Source organism: Musca vetustissima, unplaced genomic scaffold (genome assembly GCF_032173495.1).
Source record: "Musca vetustissima isolate MV318-11 ecotype Yass unplaced genomic scaffold, APGP_CSIRO_Mvet_v1 utg68149, whole genome shotgun sequence".
NCBI classification, from domain to species: Eukaryota; Metazoa; Arthropoda; class Insecta; order Diptera; family Muscidae; genus Musca; species Musca vetustissima.
In genome coordinates this window covers 5893-29953 of record NW_026877051.1, presented here as the reverse complement: position 1 = coordinate 29953, position 24061 = coordinate 5893, and the positions used below count along the sequence as shown (strand labels likewise).

General features: G+C 36.2%; 1 protein-coding gene across 1 annotated transcript; it reads right to left on the bottom strand.

Annotated features, from left to right (window-relative positions):
* Positions 1-5226: 5226 nt before the first annotated feature.
* On the bottom strand, positions 5227-23396 carry LOC133321579 (rapamycin-insensitive companion of mTOR; the record flags this gene model as incomplete). Its single annotated transcript, XM_061530665.1, has 16 exons — positions 5227-7946; positions 9973-10067; positions 10142-10483; positions 10554-11301; positions 11362-11486; positions 15660-15992; positions 16150-16313; positions 16379-16673; positions 16742-17127; positions 18226-18572; positions 18642-19158; positions 19223-19376; positions 19448-19806; positions 19876-20062; positions 22949-22991; positions 23229-23396. Coding segments are annotated over 16 exons (6983 nt in total), but the record flags the coding sequence as incomplete, so codon positions are not given.
* Positions 23397-24061: the final 665 nt, after the last annotated feature.

Sequence of the window (24061 nt, the reverse complement as noted above, 5' to 3'; positions counted from 1 at the left end):
TGATTCAATTTTTTAATAATTTAATCAATGAACTTATTTTTATGTAGATTTTAAAAGTGAAATCAGATTTGGAAAATCAAATAAAATGGTGGATCATACAAGAAGGAAAATTATATATATCATCTCTTAGCAGTATTTAATGTCAACATAGCTCGAAAGCTTACTTACTTAGCTGGGTTGTTACAGAACCGTTGTTCCATAAGCCGAACTTAAAAAAAGATTTCCAAGCTCGTCGGTCTTGTGCGCATCTCCTCCAATTTGAAAGACCACGTACCAAGGTATTGTTTTCTACTTGGTCTTTCCATCTTATTTGTGACCTTCCCCTTCTACGGGAATCAGTAGGCTCGCTTTTATATGCCTTTTGAGCTGGGGCATTCTCATTCATTCGCTCAACATGGCCTAGCCATCGTTGTCGCTGCAGCTCAATATGACTGACCATGTCGATGTCCGCGAATAAATTGTAAAGCTCGTAGTTCATTCGACGTCGACGCAGATCGACCCGTAGATCTTTCGGAGTATTTTTCTTTCAAACACCCCAAAAGCTGCCTCATCTGCTTGCGCAAGTACCCATGCTTAAGATCCATATAACAGCATGGGTAGTATCAGCGTCTTGTAAAGTGTGAGTTTGGGAGGTGACCATGTTTCTAAACTGCTTGCATAGACCATAGTAGGATCTGTTGACCATCACAATCCTTCTCCGAATTTCAAAACTGATATCATTCGTTTTATTTATGGTGGTACCAAGGTATATAAAATCTTTAACTACCTCGAAGCTGTAGTTCTCAAGTTCCACAGTTGGTCCGAGTATACTGGACTTCTTGCGCTTTGGTACCATCAGCTTGGTCTTCTCGCCATTAACTGCCAGCACCTTTAGCAGCCTCCTTCTCAATTTGTTAACGCTCGCAATGTTCGACCCATTATATCGATGTCATCGGCGTAGGCGAGTAACATGCGTTGTTTGTTGTACAGAGTGCCATTTCTGTTCACCTTTGAATATCGTATGACCTTTTCCAGCAGGATGTTAGAAAGATCACACGACAAACTGTCACCTTGTCCGAATGTTCATTCAGTATTAGAGGGCTCCGATAGGTCCTTTCCGAATTTAACTGCTGGCTGCTGGTTATCCTGCATAGCCGTATTAATTTTGCAGGAATGCCGAACGTAGACATGGCTTTAAACACCTCTGAACGAATGGGCTGTCGAATGCGCCTTTATAGTCGACGAATAGATGGTATGTGTCGATGTGTTTTTCGTAGGTCTTTTCAGGATTTGGTGGATTTGTCAGGTCTGAAGCCGCATTGGTATGGTCCACTAAAGTCATTGACCATTGGCTTCAGTCGTTCACACAACACACTGGATAGGACTTTATATGCGATGGGAAGGAGACTTAATCCTCTATAGTTGGCACATATCGACTTGTTTCCTTTTTTGTGCACAGGACACAGGATGCTGAGGTTCCAATCATTGGGCATGCATTCCTCTAGCAAATTGTACTAAGAAGCTGGTGCATGCTCCTGAGCAGCATCTGACCACCAGTCTTGAATAGTTCGGCTGGTAACCCGTCGGCTCCTGCTGCTTTATTGTTCTTGAGCCGATTAATTGCTTTTATAACCTCATCTTGGCTAGGTGGTATACACTCTATACCATAATCTCTTATTGGTTCTGGGGTATCTTCTTCACCGCCACTATTTAATACCAGAAGCTTTTCAAAATGCTCCTTCCAGATACTCAACATGCTGTCTGTATATGTCACCAAGTTCCCTTCGTCACCTCTACAGGAGGATGTACCTGCACCAAAATCTTCGGTTTGGCGTTTTACTCGGTAAAAATTTGTGTTAATCTTTATTTTCTGTCGGAGCATGGGCGCAAATAAGTAGAAGAACTTTGCTTGCATTTGACCTCATGTCACTTCTAAACCGTTGTTATATTTTACTGGTATACAGCTCAAAGTACCCAGATTTGAAATATATAAAGTCTTTTTCCACCCTATTTGAATAAATTTTTACCAAAAAAAAAATGAATTCATGAAAAGGGAAATGCTTTTACAATGGACAAATCCCTTTAACCGTATAAAATTTTGTGACGTTGGGGCCATAATTGTAGCATCTATTTAATCCGCCAACAATTAACCGATCATATAGAGGTCTTCTTTGGTGAGAGCACTGGTCTCACATGCAAAATTTCGTAAATATTGGTCCATAACTGTGGCCTGTAATATTAACTTTACACAGAATCAGATTTTGGGAGAGTTTATGTCGGAGCATTCTAAAGTGGGCCACACACGTCAAACATGTGCATTCGATCGGTGTGAAGCTTCTAGTCCACACACGTCAAACTTTTAGGCGTTACATTTAAATCACAAGCCATATAAATATCACTCAAGTATCGTTTTGCATGATGCGCCTGAAAGTATGCTCAGAATTTGTAAACATACCGTCAAATCTAAGAAAAAATCGAACAATGTGGCAATGATGCTGCTGTTTTGTTTTTTCTTCGCTTTCGTGAAAATACCAATTTCAACCATTTTTCCAATTTGAGGTACCAGGCCAACAGCATCGTGTAGCCGCTATATTTTGACTGAAGATCAACTTTAAATGGCTATAACTCAGTAACGAATGAACGTACTGACATAAAATTGGTAGCAATAGTTAGGGGAGATTGTGTAGTTGTTATGGGTATCGATAAACAAGTATTTTCACAACGGACAACTATGAAAATCACGATCATTTGCAAAAACGTTAAATTATCTTTGAATGGCTGGAAATTGGTGCATTTGAGAAAATTTTGATATTAGATTGTCGTTGAATATTTATTGTAATTGGAAAATAACTCATTTTGAGGAAAAATAAGGACTATTAAGGAAATGTGTAGGAAATAAAGTAAACATGTTGTGGTGCAATTTTAGCAATAGGAAATAATTTGAATTGATAAAATGTTATTCCCATTGGCAGATATTTATTAATATATGGGGTATATGTTTTTTCGAGTAGTCCCTATATAAATAAGTGTCCCGAATGATTTTAGATATTTTGAAGGCTCTAGCCGTGTATTCCAACCAAAGTGGCTGCGTTTTGATATTTCACATTAGGTAAAAATGAAAAAAATTTTCTTGGGATATGGGACAATGTGTTTTTTGCACGAACTGGTGGTTTGTGCAAAATTTCGTTTTAATCGGACAAACATTAGGAGTTTTGTGCACCATTTACCTAAAATCGGGCTAATATATATCGGACCTATGTATAAAACTGAACCGATATTCTCGAAACTTAACACACATCATTCTAGACTCACTTCAGTACTCTATGCCAATTTTGGTGGAAATCGAAAGATATATAGGGACTTTGGTGCACCATTTACCTCAAATCGGACGAAAATATATATGGGAACTATATCTACATCTAAACGGATTTTAATGAAACTTAGCGCACACCATTTCGTGCAAATCGAAAGATATATAGGGTCTTTGGTACACCATTTACATTAAAAGGGCGAAAATATATATAGGAGCTATATCTAAATCTGAACCGATTTTCATGAAACTTAACACACATCATTCTAGGTTTAATTCAGTACACTGTGCCAAATTTCGTGTAAATCGAATTATATATAGGGACTTTGGTGCACCATTTACATAAAATAGGACGAATATATATTTATATATATAGGATATTTATGGGAGCTAATCTAAATCGAAACCGATTTTCATAAAACTTAACACACATCATTTTAGACTTATTTCAGTACCCTATGCCAAATTTTGTGCAAATCGAAAGATATATGTAGGGACTTTGGTGCACCATTTCAGACGAAAATATATATGGGAGCTATATCTAAATTTAAACCGATTTTCAGGAAACTTAGCGCACATCATTCTGAACCTAATTCAGTACTCAATGCCAAATTTCGTGCAAATCGAAAGATATATAGGACCTTTGGTGCACTATTTACCTTAAATCGAACGAAAATATATATAGGGAGCTATATCCAAATCTGAACCGATTTTTCCCAAGTTCAATACGGTTCGTCCTTGGACCAAATAAATGAGCTGTGCCAAATTTCATCCAAATTGGATCATAATGCGCATGTACTTTGTTTACAATTTAACATCTACAGACGGACAGAATGCCTAAATCGACTTAGAAAGTGATTCTATGGATATTCTCAAAAGGAACCATGTGTCTATCTCGTTTCCTTTTGCCTGTCACAAACATATGCACAAAGACAATGTACCACAGTGTGGTGAAGGGTATAAAAAAATCCCTTAATACATTTTCCCCTCATGATAATTAGGTGACCGGCACTGTGCTTCCTCACATTTCCTGAATGTCTCATGGCATTATGACGTCCAAACATCGTAAACGTAATATGTAATTGGCGTACACAGCAACCATACGCTCCGTTTTCTTTTTGTCTCCATGGAATATCATCCATAAACAACTGATATTTAATTTTACGTTTTAAATTAAAATAAGTCTGCAAATGTAATTCAGTTAAATTTTAGTAACAATAAATTATTTGATATATATTTTTTTTAATCAATGAAGTGGAATGTTGTTTGCATATTGCAAAGCTTATGATATACATACATATACACATTGAATAGTATAAAAAGTTTATATTATATTAAATAATATATAAAATAAAATATATATATTTAACAAAATGTTTGAGTAATTATAAAAATATACATTACCTTTATTAATAAATTAAAGAAACTTCACATACATTATGGATGTTTGATTTTTCAAATGTTATTGGCATTTAAAGCAGCATTTCGTCCTTTTCCTCCACACATTTTGCAAAAAAGGTCCATTAGTTCTGCTTCCATGATTACCTATACGTTTGCCCATTACATAACCCCCTTCCAAATCAATTAAAAATACAAATTGTTTATTTTTTTGGTTTATAAAAAATCGTTTTTTTTTCTTCTTTTTTATTATTTTTATCTGTGCCTTTTTCGTTTTCATAACAAAAATACAAGGGTTTTATTTTATTCATCTTCATCTTTCATTTGTTTTAGGGGTTTCTTCTTGTGGTTTTTTAATTTATTTTTTATTTGTTTTCTTTCTTTTCTTCTAGAGAATAGTAGTGTATAAAGAAATGTGTTTCTGTTTTGTTTTTGTTGTTATTATTATTTTTTATAGCATCTAAAATAATAATTATGTAATAATAATAATAGTAATATAGGTAGTAGTAGTTGTAATAATAATAAATATACATATACATTTATGATTGCTTACTTGAACCAACAATACTTGATGATGCTGATGAAATGGTGGATGAGGAGGAGGGGGCGGCGTTTTTTGAGGTGATTATAATGGTTGTTGTGGTGGTGGTGGTGGAGTTGTTGGGTGGGGGATGAGTTATGTTATTGGTATTTGCATTGGTGTTTGTGGTGGTCGAGGTGTTGGTGTTGGCGGCAATCATGGAATATTTACCAGCATGATTGCCGCCATCACAACTATCCAAGGCCGTTGACGTTGCCGCCATCGAATACGGGGCCTTCGAAGTTATCGATGATGATGTTGTGGAGCAGGATGAAAACGAGGCTGTTGATGCTGTGGTGGTACTATTGCAAGCTTGTTGCATTAACACCGCTTCCGATTTGGAAGATTGCAAACGTTTCTCACAGTACAGGGTGCCAATTGGCTGGGCCAATGATGCGGCCAAGCTTTTGGTTATGAAATATCTTTGATTGTTTGTGTTGGAAGTGGAGGTGGAGGATGATGCGATGCTGGTGTTGGCGACAGAGGTAGGGGGATGGTTTGAACTTGGTGTTGTGGCAGTGGTGGTAGTGTTGTTATTTTGGAACTGTAAACTTGCAGGATAATTTTGGCTAGTGGGTGATGTTACCGTCGTCGACGGCGTCATACCCGCCGTATAGGAAAATCTTGAAACTGGCAAACGATAATTCGTTGAAGTGTCGGAGCCCAACGAATGCTGCCGTAGCAATGAAGAAGTACCACCGTTAGTGGTGGTGTTGAATTTCGTCGGTGATGTCAGTGATGTGGGGGAGGTGGCATTGGTGACAGTTGTGGGTGTGGCATTCGTTTTCTCATTAGCCATCAATTTGAAAGTATTGCTGATGTTGCCGCTGCCACTTTGCTGTTTAGTTCTATCGGTTATGGGAAACTTATTTTTTGTACAGCTCAAATCCAATTCCAGCGTATAAAAACGTCCTCTACGATATTTGGTATTTTCATTTTCTATGGGTTTTGTGGTCAGGGGCGGTGATGTCAGGGGTGTTGAGGAGTTCAGACGACTGCTATTCATCGGCTGATGGGAAATGGTACAAATACTACTGCGATTACTGGTAGAGGTTTGATCACTACAATTACTACTACTAATGGGTGTGCTAGCACTACCGCCGCCGCCTCCTCCTCCGGCACTGCTATTCGCACCACCACTGGCGGCGCTTAACTGCAAAGAGTTTTGTGTGGCAGCATTCTGGTTAGATCCACCACCACCACCCATTGCTTGCATTGAATTGGAAGAGGCGGGATTTACACTGTATATGGTTGATGATGATGTGACCGAAGAGCGTGGTACACCATCGATTTCATCACAATTTTGTTGTTGCCTATAACGACTACGACGATAGCTGATATCATCCTCCTCGCCCCTCTCATCATCGTCATCATCATGATCATCGTCGTCGTCATCATCATCATCATCGTCAGATGTTATTCTAAGTTCGGTATTGTATTCGCTTAGGTTGGTGGTGGGATGAGGTGGCGGTGCTGCAGGTGGCGGAGCTTTGGTAAAATTTTTACAATTCTGTTTTAAATTCGATGATTTTGTTGTTGATGTTGTGGCCGTCGACGACGACGTTGTTGTTATCACCGGTGCATTTTTCATTCGTGGAGATGGATCCAATACCAGATTTTCACAACTGGCCTCATAGACACTAGCCAAGGGTTGAGACTTTAAATGCGGTTTCAACGAGCTGGAGCTATTATTCGCCGCCGTTCCATTATCGTTTTTTGTATCACCAGCTTCTATGCCACCACGTCCTCCACTAGTCCTATCCTTGCGCATAATGACTTTATCACCTCCTGCCACCATCAACCTCTCTTTGGCTCCTCCGTCGACTTTCTTAAACGAGTCTTTATCCTTTTTACTCAAGATATCCAATGGCTCATTGTAGAACGAATCAAAATCTAAATCCAAAAACAATTCCTGCAAAAATCGTCGAGCATTCATGCGATACGAACAACGACCCAATGTTCGACAAACCTCGGAATAAAGGCATATATCTTGAAATGAGGCTGGATGTTTTTGTTTCAATTCGAGCAGTGCCATTTTCGATTGTTTGGCACTGACGGGATTGGCCAAACGTTGAACATTATATAGAATATTGGCGGTCAAACGATCCGGCAAACTATCCTCACTCAATATACTTTCCGGAGAATGGAATTCGGAAAATTGTATTGATGAGGCATTGCTGTACTGTTGTTGTTGCAAGGGAGGTTTATTTGCTGTAGCACCAGTCGCCGTTTTATTATCGGTATTCGTAGTGGAAGTATTTGTCGTCCCTCCACCTTTGCGTGACAATGCCACAGTGGCCTGTATGCCCGCTGCAACCAGTGCCGCTGAGGCATTTGTATACATTTCACATAATGTCGAAGTGGAAACATCTCCAGAGCCACTACCATCTAACCGTTGAGAACGTTTCCTTTGCCTTGAGCAGTACAGGCAATTACTGCGTCCATGTTTACCGCCCACCCATTTGGATCGTTTGCTCACCGATGATACATCGGAAAGTGATGAAATTACTGATGATTCATCACCACCTTCATTATTTAGGGAATCATTTAGGAATTGCTGCTTAGCTGTCAACAAATTAATATCCATTAAATCCTGATCTTGAATATCTTGTGAAACATAAGTTCTCAGCTGGTTGCGGGTTGGGAATATATCCAAAAGATTTTTTGGTAATGAAATGCCTGAAAGGAGAGAAAAATTAATTAAATTAGTATTATAGATTAATTGTTGGGGTGTAGGACAAAAAAATTGGGTTGTTGAAATTTTCAAATTATCTAAAAATAGAAATTTTTTAAAGGTGGCCCAAATTAAAACGATTACAGTTCCACAAAGAATATGCTTATGCAAACTGGATGGAACCGGAATCGAGTATTTAACAGCATCCCTCAACATGTCAGTAGCCACCTACATAGGTCCTGAAGACTGGAAAGTAAGCAGGGTGGTCCTGCTATTAAAGCCTGGCAATGATGCCAGTAAAGGTAAATTCGTAGTGAGTCATGTTGTCGACGTCATCATATACGCCGTATGGAAAATGTTGAAACTGGCAAACGATAATTGGTTGAAGTGTTGGAACCCAACCAATGTTGCCGGAGCAATGAAGAAGTAAGTTTTTTTTATCTGAGGAATATACAATTTTCCGCCATCAAACCAACAGTCACATTGTCCACCACTAGGGTGGCTGAAATTAAGCTACCACTGAACATAATGGTCGATGAAGAACATGTACCGACCACCAAATACCCCAAAATAGTGGGTATAATGTTAGACAAACTCTTTAGGATGATTACACAAAGCACTGCTATTTACGATAAGATGAGAAATAGACCAACAGCGACCACTTAAATGAGGAGGCCATTTTTTTCGTTATCATCTGCGAACCATAAATGCCAAATTTTGTCCTATGAAAGGACAATCTTGAAGCAATAGGCCAGTGGAAATCAATGTATGAGAACATCGGCAGGGTGTCTCCTCATTATATCAGGCTATGGACCAATACATGAGGTGGCGAAGGAGGGTGCCATCGCTGGAATAAACCATACCATCACCTCATTCTTAGGATGGATTTCCTCACACATACACATAAGGAGTGATATACATCATCTATATACATAAGTCCAACGGTACAAAACCCCTAGATCAACAGGCCTGTCGAGCAGCAATGAATATTACCATAGTACCATGTGAATGCAGTTCTTGGAATCCACCAACCACCCATAGCAGCAGAAGCATTCCTAGTCCAATTAAGATAAGGATGGTGCAACCGTCTGAAATCGTTTTGGACACATTGACAGCACGATAACATTCACATACCCTCCGTGAGGACTAGGATCTCTCGATACGCTGAAAAGTCTATGACTTTTAATATACCTACACAATAGGGAGGACTAGGTATATGTGGAGCTATGCAATAACACCGATCTGTATTTAGCCAAAAAGTCGTTAATCCTCTGTTAACCATGAATGACAAATTTATTCTTGCGGAAGGGCAAATCCGCTTTTGTCAACAATATGTCGACACAAACTCCAGTACCTTTGCAATGAAATCCAGTAAAAATATCGGAACAAAGCTTCATGGAACTCTTAGACTACGGAACTTCAACCTTGAGAGGCCTCTACCAAAATGCCTCATAAGGATAACTACAGTATTGGAAGCGTGCCTGACCTTTTAAGCCAAAACATCGTCAAACGACGAAAGCGAATATGATTGAAAAGTTCAAAATACGGCACGTGGACCAATATGTCCCATTTCAATACCAAACATGCTAGACGTTTCACAGCCTGGAAAAAGCAAAGTTCAACTATGTGAATGGTGGAATAATGCAGTCCAAAGAAGAGGTACAGTCTGAAATCAGACATATTTTAATAATATATTTATAGTTAATGGTTAATTAAGCTGTAGGTTGTTCCTGCTGGATTTTAGGAAAATTGTGAAATGGCCGCACTCTCACATTCGATGGCCATAACATGAGAGATGAGAGGCTATGAAAAGAGATGCCAGCAATACCGTCATACATAATATCATTGTTACATAATTGAGAGGCTTTTCTGTTCGGAGCATAGACACATTTAAAGAATTATTAGATTTACACTATACTTCTAAATAATCTAAAAACCCTCTACGGTTTAATTCAATATAGAAGTTATTATATTTTCAACTCTAATTCTTCCAGACGCTCTGCCTTATTTAAATTTACATGGGCAACTTACCGACATAACAAGGACCTTTGGAATCATTTTGTGATAAAAATTTGGGTGCATTTAGCGTTGGCAATGGTACTTGCAGCTCTTCCGAATCCAGATGCCTAAAACAACAAATAAAATTATTTAAAAAAATATATAGTAACCGATTTATTAAAACTAAATCAATAATACTTACGCATACATTCTCAGCGATGTCTGACGATCTAAGCTACGCACTTTATTCTTGCGCGAATCACCAAAGGAAGATTTACGTGGTCGAAATGAGGCGTATGACAACAAATCAATGCGATCAACAATATCATATAACTCAGCACCGGATTCAGATAGAACTGGGCGACAATGGCGTCGCAAGGAACGTAATTGAGCATAACCTTTTATGTCCACTGGACTAATGGCATTATGCAAATAGGAGCCGGCAACCAATGAGGTGCGACGTAACAGAGACGATTGACCCAATGGTATTTCCAGCAGATTTGACATTGAGGGTATAGGACTGAGGGGAAATTGTTGGAGGTCACTAAATTTTGAAACAAAAATACAAATTAATATGCAATAAAATAAGCTATTTTCTGAAAAGAGCAACTTACCCCACTCCCGCTGTTCTTCCCGTAACCGATTCACAACTACTAACACCTGATGTATTGGAATCTGTACACGAATTGTAACGCGTTCGATGTGAATAATACATTCCTGGACCTGCTGTTGGCGGCATAACACCCGGATGTCCTCCTGTTCCTCCGCCACTCAAAAGACTTATAACATCGGTCGTTTTCGATTCGGACAATGAACGTTGATGCCGACCATGCCGTAGACATGAACCTTCTGGCAGTGTTTTCCATTTTACGGATGCCGGTAATACACTACTACTACTGCCACTTGCCGTACTACTACTAGCAATACCACCCGCTGTAGTTGTGGGTGTTGCCACACCACCACCACCTCCCATCTGTCGTGAACAAGAAGAAGATGATGTCTTCTCTAGTTTAGCTCTCGGTGAACTAAATTTATATGGTTGTGTTGTCAGAAGATTATCTACACTAACCTCTTCACCCGATGTCTTAATACTATCGGTGGTGGTATTAGCATCTTGCGCTTCCGAACTGGCACTTGCCGCACCACCAATAGCATCACGATTCGTACTGGTACTACTCAATAATAAATTCGAATAGCTACCCGTATAGTAGGAACCATCGATTTGATCTTCCATACCCGTATAATTATACGGTGGTACATCGTCGAAATGATGTCGCAATGGTGTGTAATTGCCCAACATCCAATCTTCGGGTTGATGTACCGGCCATATGGTATTACGATCGTGTCGTACACATAACCAATCTGAAAGGGAAGGTATATTTGAAAACTGTTCTGACATTTTAAAGGTAAAAAATAACTCACTTAGATTGAAGAGGAGATTCGCCCCATCCTTTGTGCTTCCAATTAGACCCAATACACTGAAGCATGTTGATCGTATCGAGTAAATATCACACTTTGTAGCCAATATAACCAACTTTTCATAGACCCTAAAATACAAAAAAAATAGTAACAATAATAATTAGACCTCGGATTTTGCATATTTGCATATTTTTTAATAATAAAGATATCGAAATTCTGATTGGACACAAATTCGTTTCAAAGGATTTAGAATTATTTGAAGGGTTCATATTTTTTAATTTTTTGCATATTTGCATATTTTGCATATGCACGAGATATGCAAAAAATATGCAAAATATGCAAAAAATATGCAAAATATGCAAAAAATATGCAAAATATGCAAAAAATATGCAAAATATGCAAAAAATATGCAAAATATGCAAAATATATGCAAAATATGCAAAAAATATGCAAAATATGCTAGGTCGATATGGAATAAATATGCAAAATATATGCATAAAATATGCAAAAATATGCAAAATATATGCTAAAATATGCAAAAATATGCAAAAAATATGCACGGTATGCTAGGTCGATATGCGATAAATATGCAAAATATATGCAAGAATATGCAAAAAATATGCACGGTATGCTAGGTCGATATGCAATAAATATGCAAAAATATGCAAAATATATGCAAAATGTATGCAAAATATATACAAAATATGCAAACATATGCAAAATATGCAAAAATATGCAAAATATGCAAAATATATGCAAAATATGCAAAATATGCAAAATATATGCAAAATATGCAAAAATATGCAAAATATGCAAAAATATGCAAACATATGCAAAATATATGCAAACAAATGCAAAATATGCAAAATATATGCACAATATGCAAACATATGCAAAATGTGCAAAAATATGCAAAAATATGCAAAATATGCAAAATATGCAAAAATATGCAAAATATGCAAAAAATGCAAAATATGCAAAAATATAAAAACATATGCAAAATATGCATTGTCAATATGCAAAAATATGCAAAATATGCAAAAATATGCCAAATATATGCACAATATGCAAACATATGCAAAATGTGCAAAAAATGCAAAATATAAAAACATATGCAAAGTATACGCAAAATATATGCAAAATATGCAAAAATATGCAAAATATGCAAAAATATGCAAAATATATGCAAAATATGCAAACATATGCAAAATATGCAAAATATATGCACAATATGCAAACATATGCAAAATATGCAAACATATGCAAAATATGCAAAAATATGCAAAAATATGCAAAATATGCAAACATATGCAAACATATGCAAAAATATGCAAAATATATGGAAAAATATGGAAACATATGCAAAATATGCAAAATATATGCAAAATATGCAAACATATGCAAAATATGCAAAAATATGCAAAATATATGCAAAATATGCAAAAATATGCAAAATATGCAAAAATATGCAAACATATGCAAAATATATGCAAACAAATGCAAAATATGCAAAAATATGCAAAATATATGCACAATATGCAAAAATATGCAAAATATGCAAAAATATGCAAAATATATGCAAAATATACAAAAAAATATGCACGGTATGCTAGGTCGATATGCGAGAAATATGCAAAAAATATGAAAAATATAGGCAAAAATATGCAAAATATGAACAACATATTTCACATATGCAAATCATTTTAATCAAAAAAAAAATTCATGGTAGTTTTCGAATTTGTGTGCTTTTTTATTTTTAACCTATAGAAATCTAATTGTGTATGTATGCGTTTCATGGTTCAACTGTTAGATTTTTGGGGCATTATGAAAAATTGGCTAAATATATGTATAAAACATGCAATCATATATAACCGTTATATGGCGATATACTAAAACGTGGACCGATATATCCCATTTCCAATACCAAACATCCTAGGAGTAATAATAATATATGTGCAAAATTTCAAAGTTATATCTTTAATATTGCGACCTAGCATACCGTGCATATTTTGCATATGTTTGCATATGTTTGCATATTTTGCATATTTTGCATATGTTTGCATATGTTTGCATATTTTGCATATATTTTGCATTTTTTTGCATATTTTGCATATTTTGCATATGTTTGCATATTTTGCATATATTTTGCATATTTTTGCATATTTTTGCATATTTTTGCATATTTTGCATATTTTGCATATGTTTCCATATTTTTCCATATATTTTGCATATTTTTGCATATTTTGCATATGTTTCCATATTTTTCCATATATTTTGCATATTTTTGCATATTTTGCATATGTTTGCATATTTTGCATATGTTTGCATATTTTGCATATATTTTGCATATTTTGCATATGTTTCCATATTTTTCCATATATTTTGCATATTTTTGCATATTTTGCATATGTTTCCATATTTTTCCATATATTTTGCATATTTTTGCATATTTTGCATATGTTTCCATATTTTTCCATATATTTTGCATATTTTTGCATATTTTGCATATGTTTGCATATTTTGCATATATTTTGCATATATTTTGCATATTTTTGCATATTTTGCATATGTTTGCATATTTTGCATATATTTTGCATATTTTTGCATATTTTTGCATATTTTGCATATTTTGCATATGTTTCCATATTTTTCCATATATTTTGCATATTTTTGCATATTTTGCATATGTTTGCATATTTTGCATATATTTTGCATATTTTGCATATGTTTGCATATGTTTGCATATGTTTGCATATTTTTGCATATGTTTGCATATTTTGCATATATTTTGCATATTTTTGCATATTTTTGCATATTTTGCATATTTTGCATATGTTTCCATATTTTTCCATATATTTTGCATATTTTTGCATATTTTGCATATGTTTGCATATTTTGCATATATTTTGCATATTTTGCATATGTTTGCATATGTTTGCATATTTTTGCATATGTTTGCATATTTTGCATATGTTTGCATATTTTGCATATATTTTGCATATTTTGCATATGTTTCCATATTTTTCCATATATTTTGCATATTTTTGCATATTTTGCATATGTTTGCATATTTTGCATATATTTTGCATATTTTTGCATATTTTGCATATTTTGCATATGTTTCCATATTTTTCCATATATTTTGCATATTTTGCATATGTTTCCATATTTTTCCATATATTTTGCATATTTTTGCATATTTTGCATATGTTTCCATATTTTTCCATATATTTTGCATATTTTTGCATATTTTGCATATGTTTCCATATTTTTCCATATATTTTGCATATTTTTGCATATTTTGCATATGTTTGCATATTTTGCATATATTTTGCATATATTTTGCATATTTTTGCATATTTTGCATATGTTTGCATATTTTGCATATATTTTGCATATTTTTGCATATTTTTGCATATTTTGCATATTTTGCATATGTTTCCATATTTTTCCATATATTTTGCATATTTTTGCATATTTTGCATATGTTTGCATATTTTGCATATATTTTGCATATTTTGCATATGTTTGCATATGTTTGCATATGTTTGCATATTTTGCATATTTTTGCATATTTTTGCATATTTTGCATATGTTTGCATATTTTGCATATATTTTGCATATTTTTGCATATTTTGCATATTTTTGCATATTTTGCATATGTTTGTATATTTTGCATATGTTTGCATATTTTGCATATATTTTGCATATTTTGCATATGTTTGCATATTTTGCATATTTTTGCATATTTTTGCATATTTTTGCATATTTTGCATATGTTTGCATATTTTGCATATATTTTGCATATTTTTGCATATTTTTGCATATATTGCATTTCGACAATGCATATTTTGTATATTTTTTGCATATATTTATCGCATATCGACCTAGCATACCGTGCATATTTTTGCATATTTTGCATATTTTTTGCATATTTTGCATATTTTTTGCATATTTTGCATATTTTTTGCATATTTTGCATATTTTTTGCATATTTTGCATATTTTTTGCATATTTTGCATATTTTTTGCATATTTTTTGCATATATTTTGCATATTTTTTGCATATATTTTGCATATTTTTTGCATATTTTTGACATGACCCCAAATATCGATCAATTAAGGCATGAAACGCCTAAATACAAAATTTGAGTCCAATCGGATAAAGCATAAAAAATATGCAAAAATCCGAGGTCTAATAATAATGAATTAAATAAATATACGAGGTTTTTTATTTGATCATGAATTTTTAAAAACATTTTTTTATATTCAAATATCTGAAGAGCTTTTCAACAAACGTACCTCGTTCCCGTTTCCAAAAAATATTCAATGCCATTTGAATGGGTCGATGCATGACCAATCGCCCATATTGCCGATTTCAATTCCAAACATTCCGCTTCATCGGAACACTTTCCGCTGCTAATAATCTCTAAAAGCTGTGGCAGATCACCGAATTTTCTTAAGGCTGTTGTTCCCTGTGTTGTTTGAACCATTTGCCCATATAAATGGGCTGGTATATTTGGTGGTATAATAATGGGTCGGGTATTACAATTACGACGACTATAACCGCCTTCTTCATTGCGCACATGCAATGTTAGGCTGGCATGTGTATCAGCCTCGACCAATAAAACGTATCTGTGGGAAGAAAAAGAGAAAAATCGGGAAATTATTAATTTTATTCCAAGGGGTACCAGATAAAGTCAAACAAAAAGACAAGAACAAAAGGTAGGTAGGTTTTTTTGTTGCTGTTCACTTTTTGTTGGACTTTTTCTATTTGGGATTTCACGCTCGCCTCTTATTGTAGCCATTTTTCCAATACTCAATTTCTTCTTTGACTTTTGCTTTGGGTTGGTTAAGACCACGCGACAGAGAATAGTAGCGGGCCATTAGTAGACGTCCCACATCGCCCAGGGTTTTAAGATTTGGCCATAGACTAACAATTTCTTCCAAATAATACTAAAATTCAAAAATAACGTTATTTTTAATTTTATAAGAGGCAAAATATTGTACAACTCTGTTACCTTTTCATGACAAGCCTCTTCCAGGACATCCATTGCCGCTAAAACGACACTACGATCTGGATCTTTTGTTTGTTGTATAATTAAAGGTATACCCCATACCTCAAAGTTTGGTATGCGAGCTCTCAATAATACCACCAGAAATTGTGTGGCATACAGACGACTACCCGTATCCTTGGCGGCCGTTAAAGCTTTTTCCAAAACTTTACGGGGAACAGATTCTAGACTATAATCCAAACCCGATACAATTAATTTTACATAACATTCGTAATCGGTGTTGCGTACGAGATTGACAAGGCTAAAATGAAGATGCGGGAAAAACATTAACAAAAATTCCAAGCATATTAGGGGAAAGTGTCTACATACTGTTCAAACACCGCCGTATTCGTTAATATCGTAATGCCCTTTTGTGCCCGACACATCCGACCAATAAATAAAAAATACTGTTGACACATTGTAGTCTCCATATGCTTTGGACTAAATAGACAATCGTGTGCACGATTTGGTGTCGTTATGGCCAATAGCTGGGAGGCCACATCGGTAAAGAAATCAGTTAGTAGGCGAACACTTTCCAGTGGATAGATGGCCAAAAGCCAATCGATTAAATCTAAACCGACTTGAACAAATGGCGGCAATGTTTTACCCTGCACCAGTTCTTGATGGGAAAAACAATTTTTACTTGGCTTAAAGAAATCAATGAGATTTTTCAGGAACGTTAAACTTGGCTCTTCCATTTTACGGATTAGATTTGACTGGAAAGAAAATGTAAATAAATATATATATTTAATAATTAATTCAGTCGAACGCTTAAGATTACATATTAGAAATATTAATATACCCGAATGCTTATAGGTACTAATATATAATATAAAACTAATATATAATATAATTTAAAAAATAACCATAATATCTGAAAATTGTTTTAAAGGCTTCGGTTCGGATTACAATCTGTATGCCTTGTTGCGCTAACGGGAGATAATATGATTTTCCAACCTGCCTCTTTTATGGCAGTGAAAGGGTATACAATGATATCAGGCACCATCTTGCAACGGTGGCTCCTTTATAGTTCCCTCCAGGATGAAAATAAAAAATCTCCTCAAAGTTTTTTTTATTGAGATCAATCAATTTCGCAAACTCATTTCTCATTTTATAAGGGTTTCCATTGGAGGGAATTATAAAAGAAATGGGACTATAAGTTCAGTATACACATAAAGTTGTGTAGAGTTCGTAGTAAATTGGATTAAACTTTATTTTGTATAAAAATCCTCTGCCTCTAACTCCAGGATCAAAAAGACTGCGACATGTGCCTGTTGTGTTCAAAGTGAAGTGGAGTTAAAGGCCGTGCAGATGAAGAGGTGTAGCGTGTCATGTGGACATTACTACATGCCGGGCAGATATTCTCCACCGTGTAATCGATTCGTGCCCAATAAGAATTGAGGAGGCTACAACATACAGTTATGACCACTCTAGTTCGTTGTTGTTGTTGTAGCAGCCCCATTGCTTTAACACGATGAGCAGAGGTGACAGGCGTTGGAGTCATAAGGAGGCAACCTGTTACAGTCCTCAGTCCTCCTCGTTGTAGTTTCACAACCGAGCCAAACCGGAATTGTTCCTGGACACATTACATCTCATCGACTGTGTCCGGTAGTGATGCTCTAGGATATAATCATTGAGAATGCTTATCATAATGAGAAAAAATACGCTTCCGGGTATTATTATGAATTTCCGTCAAACATACACATTCAATGGTCTTTCTATTGCTTACTGGTTTTCAATTAAAAAACATGTTCGCGTTCTTTCGATGAATGTAAATGACATATATTTATAAAAAAGAAAAATTTCACACTTACTCTTATTATCGTTGATATAACTTCCCAATCCCAGCCGGTGCCATCCTTGGAATTTAATACATTCGAGTCTTTGATTAAACGATTCACTTTCATATTCTCTAGGAACGGTAAAAATTTACATTTCAAGCGAAAACTTGCACGACGTGATGATGACTGAGAATTTGAATCGTCACTGGAGACAGAGTCCAGACGGGGTCTATCCAGCGTACCAACACCACCAATGGAACTATATTGGCCAACACCATTGGTGCTATTTGGATCAGGGGGTGGTGATTGTAGACTGCTGCTGGCGTAGGGGATATCCTGAGCATTGATTTCACGGCGAAAAAGTCTTGTGTGTATGAGGGCTGAAAGAGAATAGAAATTGAATAATTATAATACAGTTGTATTGGAAGGTTTATGGTATGTGTCCTTACTTCCTTCTTGTATAATGCTATCCAAAAATAAACTACTCGACGCTGGACGATTCCTTAACATTTTCTGATAACATTCCAATGCTGATATGGCGGCACATGCATTTATATTACCCTTTGTGGCATGCTTTATTAGTGTCGGCAGTGCCGGACTTGTACTGCAAATGTCCGGCGGCAAATGTGTATGCATTAAATGCAATAGCTTGCCAATTAGAACCGTGGCTGCTACTGATACGGAAACTTCACTCGATATTATAACCTCGACCAAGGCATTGAGAAGACCAGTCTCTAGAAAACAGTACAATTGTAAGGCCAAGTGTTGTTCACAGATATTGGGGGCGCGTGCTGCCAAACTCGGCAATATGCTGCGACCCTCGGCAGCAACGAAGCCATTCTTTAATAGCCAATTGGCTTGGAAATCAGACGGATCAACCGCCTGTAAAGCCACAGCATAATCTTCAGTCGTCCAAGTAGGTTGTGGAAGACCCAAGAGTTCGTAGAGCAATTCCAATATTGCTTTCTAGAAATATAAAAAAATAATCATCAGGAAAACTATAATTTTTAAGGCAATTTTTAAGACTTACTCTAACTTCAATTTGATTTAAATATAAAGCATCAACTATTGCTTTTAAACCGGATGGTTTACTTGGATCACAGAATTCAATGGTCCCAGTCCAGCTGCGCAGAACAGATAATAAAGCTAAACGACAACTTGTGTAACGTAGTTCATGAGCATCTCTGAAAGAAAAAATACAACGACACATTATTAAAGAACCTTTAAATATCCAATGTATAGCCTCTCAACTTACTTATTCTTATCCATAATCCCCAGACGATATGTAAAATCGCAATAGGGTGCCGCCAAACAATCCAAACGCACTCCCGATATATTACGTGTATGCGGCCATTCCAATAGATACAGCAGTACACCACTTAAACTTTCGGCTATTCGAGGATTGTGACATTCCACCACATTGCGGGTGATTGAAGTCACCCCACCGCAACATATCAGCAATGTTGGATTCAATACGGCAAATTCACACAGTGTTGCCAGACAAACCCTCAGTAATTTATCTTTTTCCTCAAGGCCCGTATCGGCCAATGAAACTAGACAGCGAACCAATACCGGACTTATATTTTCCGGTGATATTGCCAGCATTTTGCGTATCTGTAAATAGAAGTAGAAAATAATTTTAGGTTTCTAATTTGGAATATTAATTTAATGGGAATTGTTTACCAATTTCAAGGCCTGAACACGTTCATCATTGTTCTTCAGCATAATGTCAATCGATCGACATAATAAATGCGGCAATTGCATTGAATTGAATATTTTGATATCCTTGGTTGTGGTCAACACATAACGTATCGTACGCAATGCAGCCGCTCTCACTTGTGTAAATGATCGTATTAGGGATGCACTCAAACTGAAAAAGGAAGAAGAAAGAAGTTGCAATTATTATAGAAGGTAGTAGATACATAAGTGGGTTCGGATTTGTTGTGTTGAATATATGTATCATGATATTGATTGAAATATTTCGGGTTCTGGCAATGTTCACTTTACTTTTTTGATGTTCCAGAGCATATCGCTTCGACAGTTAAAATGGGCACAATTCAGCCAGGCAGATATATCTAAATCGACTCCAAATTGTTTGAAACAGCTTAGATCAAAACCGATATTTCGATAGATTTTTAAGACTTCGAAGCTGGATAACCAAATGACATTCTGTATACACCTAAATATCATCCATCCTATATTATTTCCTATTGACAGATATATCTAAATCGACTCCAAATTGTTTGAAACATCTTAGATGAAAACCGATATTTCGATAGATTTTTAAGACTCCGAAGATGGATAACCAAGTGACATTCTGTACACACCTAAATATCATCCATCCTATATTCTTTCCTATTGAACCCTGTGAAACGTTATTAGGTCATGAAATTCTATCGATCTAAATAAAATCAGGTAAGCACAGCAGGCTTATACTAAAGACAGAACATACGGGTCTACATGATATACAGGAAGCTTTTAAATTAGAAATCGTCATCAAAACACCGTCACTTCACAGGTTATGGTGCTATTATGTTTATATTCGTCTATGGAAAGTATAGCTGAATGCGGTAGACCCAATATATATTTTTTTGGGTTGCTGCGAATCAAATAAACAATATCCGTAAGTCGGTGTATCTATACTAACCAGTAATCATGGTTTCAGAGTCTTTCAACCTGAAATATGAGCAGCTAATGCTATGGCCTAGTGCCTATCAAAGTTTTATGGTTTGCAGTCAAGTCAGAGTGCCGACTGTATTCACAAGGTACCTGATTGTTATTTACATCAAGTCCTTACCATGAAAGAAGACTATGCCATGGTCAACAACATATCCCCTACTCCCTCAAAAACGCAATGAAACCAAAAACTACTTCTTAGAATGATGATGTCGTGGTCGCCTTGTCATCATCCGTCTCAAGCTTCACAGCAGCAAATAGTCCAACACATAGTTCGACACTGATACTACCCTTATCAAAGTCTCGTCCTTTAGTCAACAGAGTCCGCCAACTATGATACAGAAAAATACCGAGTTTTATAAGATAGAAACTGATTTTCAAGAGTCGGCAGCCAATAAGGCAGTTCCCTTGAGGCAAGTAACCACGGAGGACAAAGGTCAAAGACATAGAAACCGTAAAGACTCGACAAAATGCATTTTGACAAAACTGCCTTACATGCGTCTGCAGCCAATAAGGCAGTTCCCGGAGGACAAATGTCAATGGTTGGTGCTTAAAAGAGAACCCGCTCTCGTCTCATCATTGGTTGCTACTAAACCGGACTCAAATTCCTGAACTCTTGCCAATTGGCCTTCCCATGATTAAGGAAAGTACAGCGTTCAGAAGTTATGAAATCGATGGTCTGTTGATGGATATGATAATAGGGAGGTGATCTGACCCCAATGATATGACGGGTTGCCATGCCACGTCAATCGTCAGACCTGGAGACACGATGGAAATGTCCGGTGAGCTTTGGCAGTCTCCCCTTATCCTGGTGGGTATGTCCCCGTTCACCGTGCAAAACGTTGAACTCAAGCGAGATAGGTCTGTACTGGACAGAGTTTGTAAGATCCTTTCTAATTACGTTGTATCCATCACAACTCGCCGCGACCATAATACTTCTTCGATTCATAAAATCCACTATATCGTTGATTTTCCCTCGAAGTTCATTGCAGTTGAATTGGATAAAATATATGTTATTAGGAGTTGCCACAACAATGTGCGGTGTTACCGGCTGCGGAGATTGCGGGAGAGTCACGGACGGCGATGATGATGACGTGGACCGCGTTGATGACTACGACTCGCTGAGGACTGCATTGGCGCAGCATGAAGCAGCATAGTCCCTTTCGCCATACTCCTGTATCCGACTAAGGCCGGAACAACTCCCGAAATGAACACATTCTCCCCATCCGTTGCATCTCACCGAGAGAGATCTGTGGTGATGATGTTGTGAAAAACCGGCGTTTGTCTCAATCCCGACACGGACCAAAAGAACCCAGAGCAAACATTCCAAGTAATGAATCTCTCAAGTTGAACATGTACTTGTTAACCTGTGAGTGTCTCGTCTGGTGGCAAGAGAACTCCTCCTGTCCAAAATAAAGCAGTGTACAAAGCTTTGTATCGATGATTGATATAAATGCGATTATAACTCTCCTACCCTTTGATTCTTTAATTCAGATTCGGGCTACCATAACTGCAATGAGACCCAAGGAAAAATGACCACGAGGATTTTGAAATAATAATACCTAACGGATAATCAAGGACGGGTGGACTATCTCTTCTGGACGGTTTCTCAATATAAATAGACGGCTCTAAGATGGATGAGGGAACAGGTTCAGGATGAACTTTCAATTTCTTCTAAATTAATCAGCGATATCCTCGATATTAACGATATGGTTAACTCATAATTGGAAAGAAAGCTCAAACGATATCGAATCTCATAAATCAACGAGCTAACTACCCACTCAACCTACTCTCCTCTGCACCTTAACAAAATTAATATAAATTAGCCTTAAAAAAACAAAAATAACAAACAAAACAAAAAGTGCAGGCAGACAACTGTTATGCCAGTCTGGAATTTAATAATTTGTTTTCATAATGTAAGTTTGTTGTTGCTGTTGTTGTTAATGTTTTTTTTTACATTTTTTATTGTTATTGCTATTTTTTGTTGTTGTTTGTTTGTTGGCTTTGTGAAATGATTCAGTTGGTGTTTATTTTAAATTAATATCCATACCAACAACTTTGGCGATGTTGTTGCACTTACCAGTAGAGTAACTCTTCCGTGCTAAATCCCAAATTATTTTTGTATATTGATGCCGCCGACGACGAGGTCGCCAATGACGTTGATGTTGTAGCCAAAGAAGGAAACGTGGTAGGACCGCCACCGACTCCAATGCCCCCGCCGCCGCCGGCTGCTGTTGCTGCTCCGCCTGATGTTGTGTTCGTTGATGATGACGATGGTGACGTTGTTGTTGTTGTGTGCTGTTGGTGATGATGGTGCGATGGATGGTGGTGCTGCTGTTGTTGTGTTTTTTGTTGCTTCTGCAGCAGCTGCTGTTGTTGCTGGCATAATGTGGCCAATTCATTGAGCAGATCGAGACGTTTGCTATCGCGTGTCTCACGACAACACAATGCCGCATAGATATCATAGCAATTCTCGGCAGCAGATTTTGTTGGATCCAAGCGATAATATTTTTCCGTGTCTTGTGGAACTATAAAATAAGAGAGGAAGGTGGAATAATAAAACAAAAGAAAAAAAATTAGTCAAACAAATTATAAAGTTTTTAGAAGAAAATTAAATTATGAAAACAGGGTCTAAAGCTCAAACATGACGATATATTCGGAATAATAAAAAATTGGATTTTTGAAGAAAATGTTTGATTTTTTCCAAACTACTTCTTCAAGGACCAAATGAAGTGAATTTTTTAGGAATATATAATATATTAAAAACCCATTTTTGAAAGAATATTCTTACAAGGCGTGGATTTTTTAAAAAATATTTTTTCCAAAGCCACGAACACCAGCACAAGGCGTGGATTTTTTAAAAAATATTTTTCCAAAGCCATGAAGACCAGCACAAGGCGTTGATTTTTTAAAAAATATTTTTTCCAAAGCCACGAAGACCAGCACAAGGCTTGGATTCTTTAAAGAAAACTTTTTTCAAGGACCAACACAAGGCGTGGATACTGCAGCATATTTTTAGGAGGAAATATCAGATTCATAATCGTGAATTTATGAATCTTACTTTTAGAAAGAAATGTCAGGGTCTATTCATAAATTTATGCGGCATAATTTAAGGAGTAAATACCAGAGAAATATTCAGAAATTTATGAAGCATAATTTTAGGAGGAAATTCTAGAGTAATATTGAGAAATAT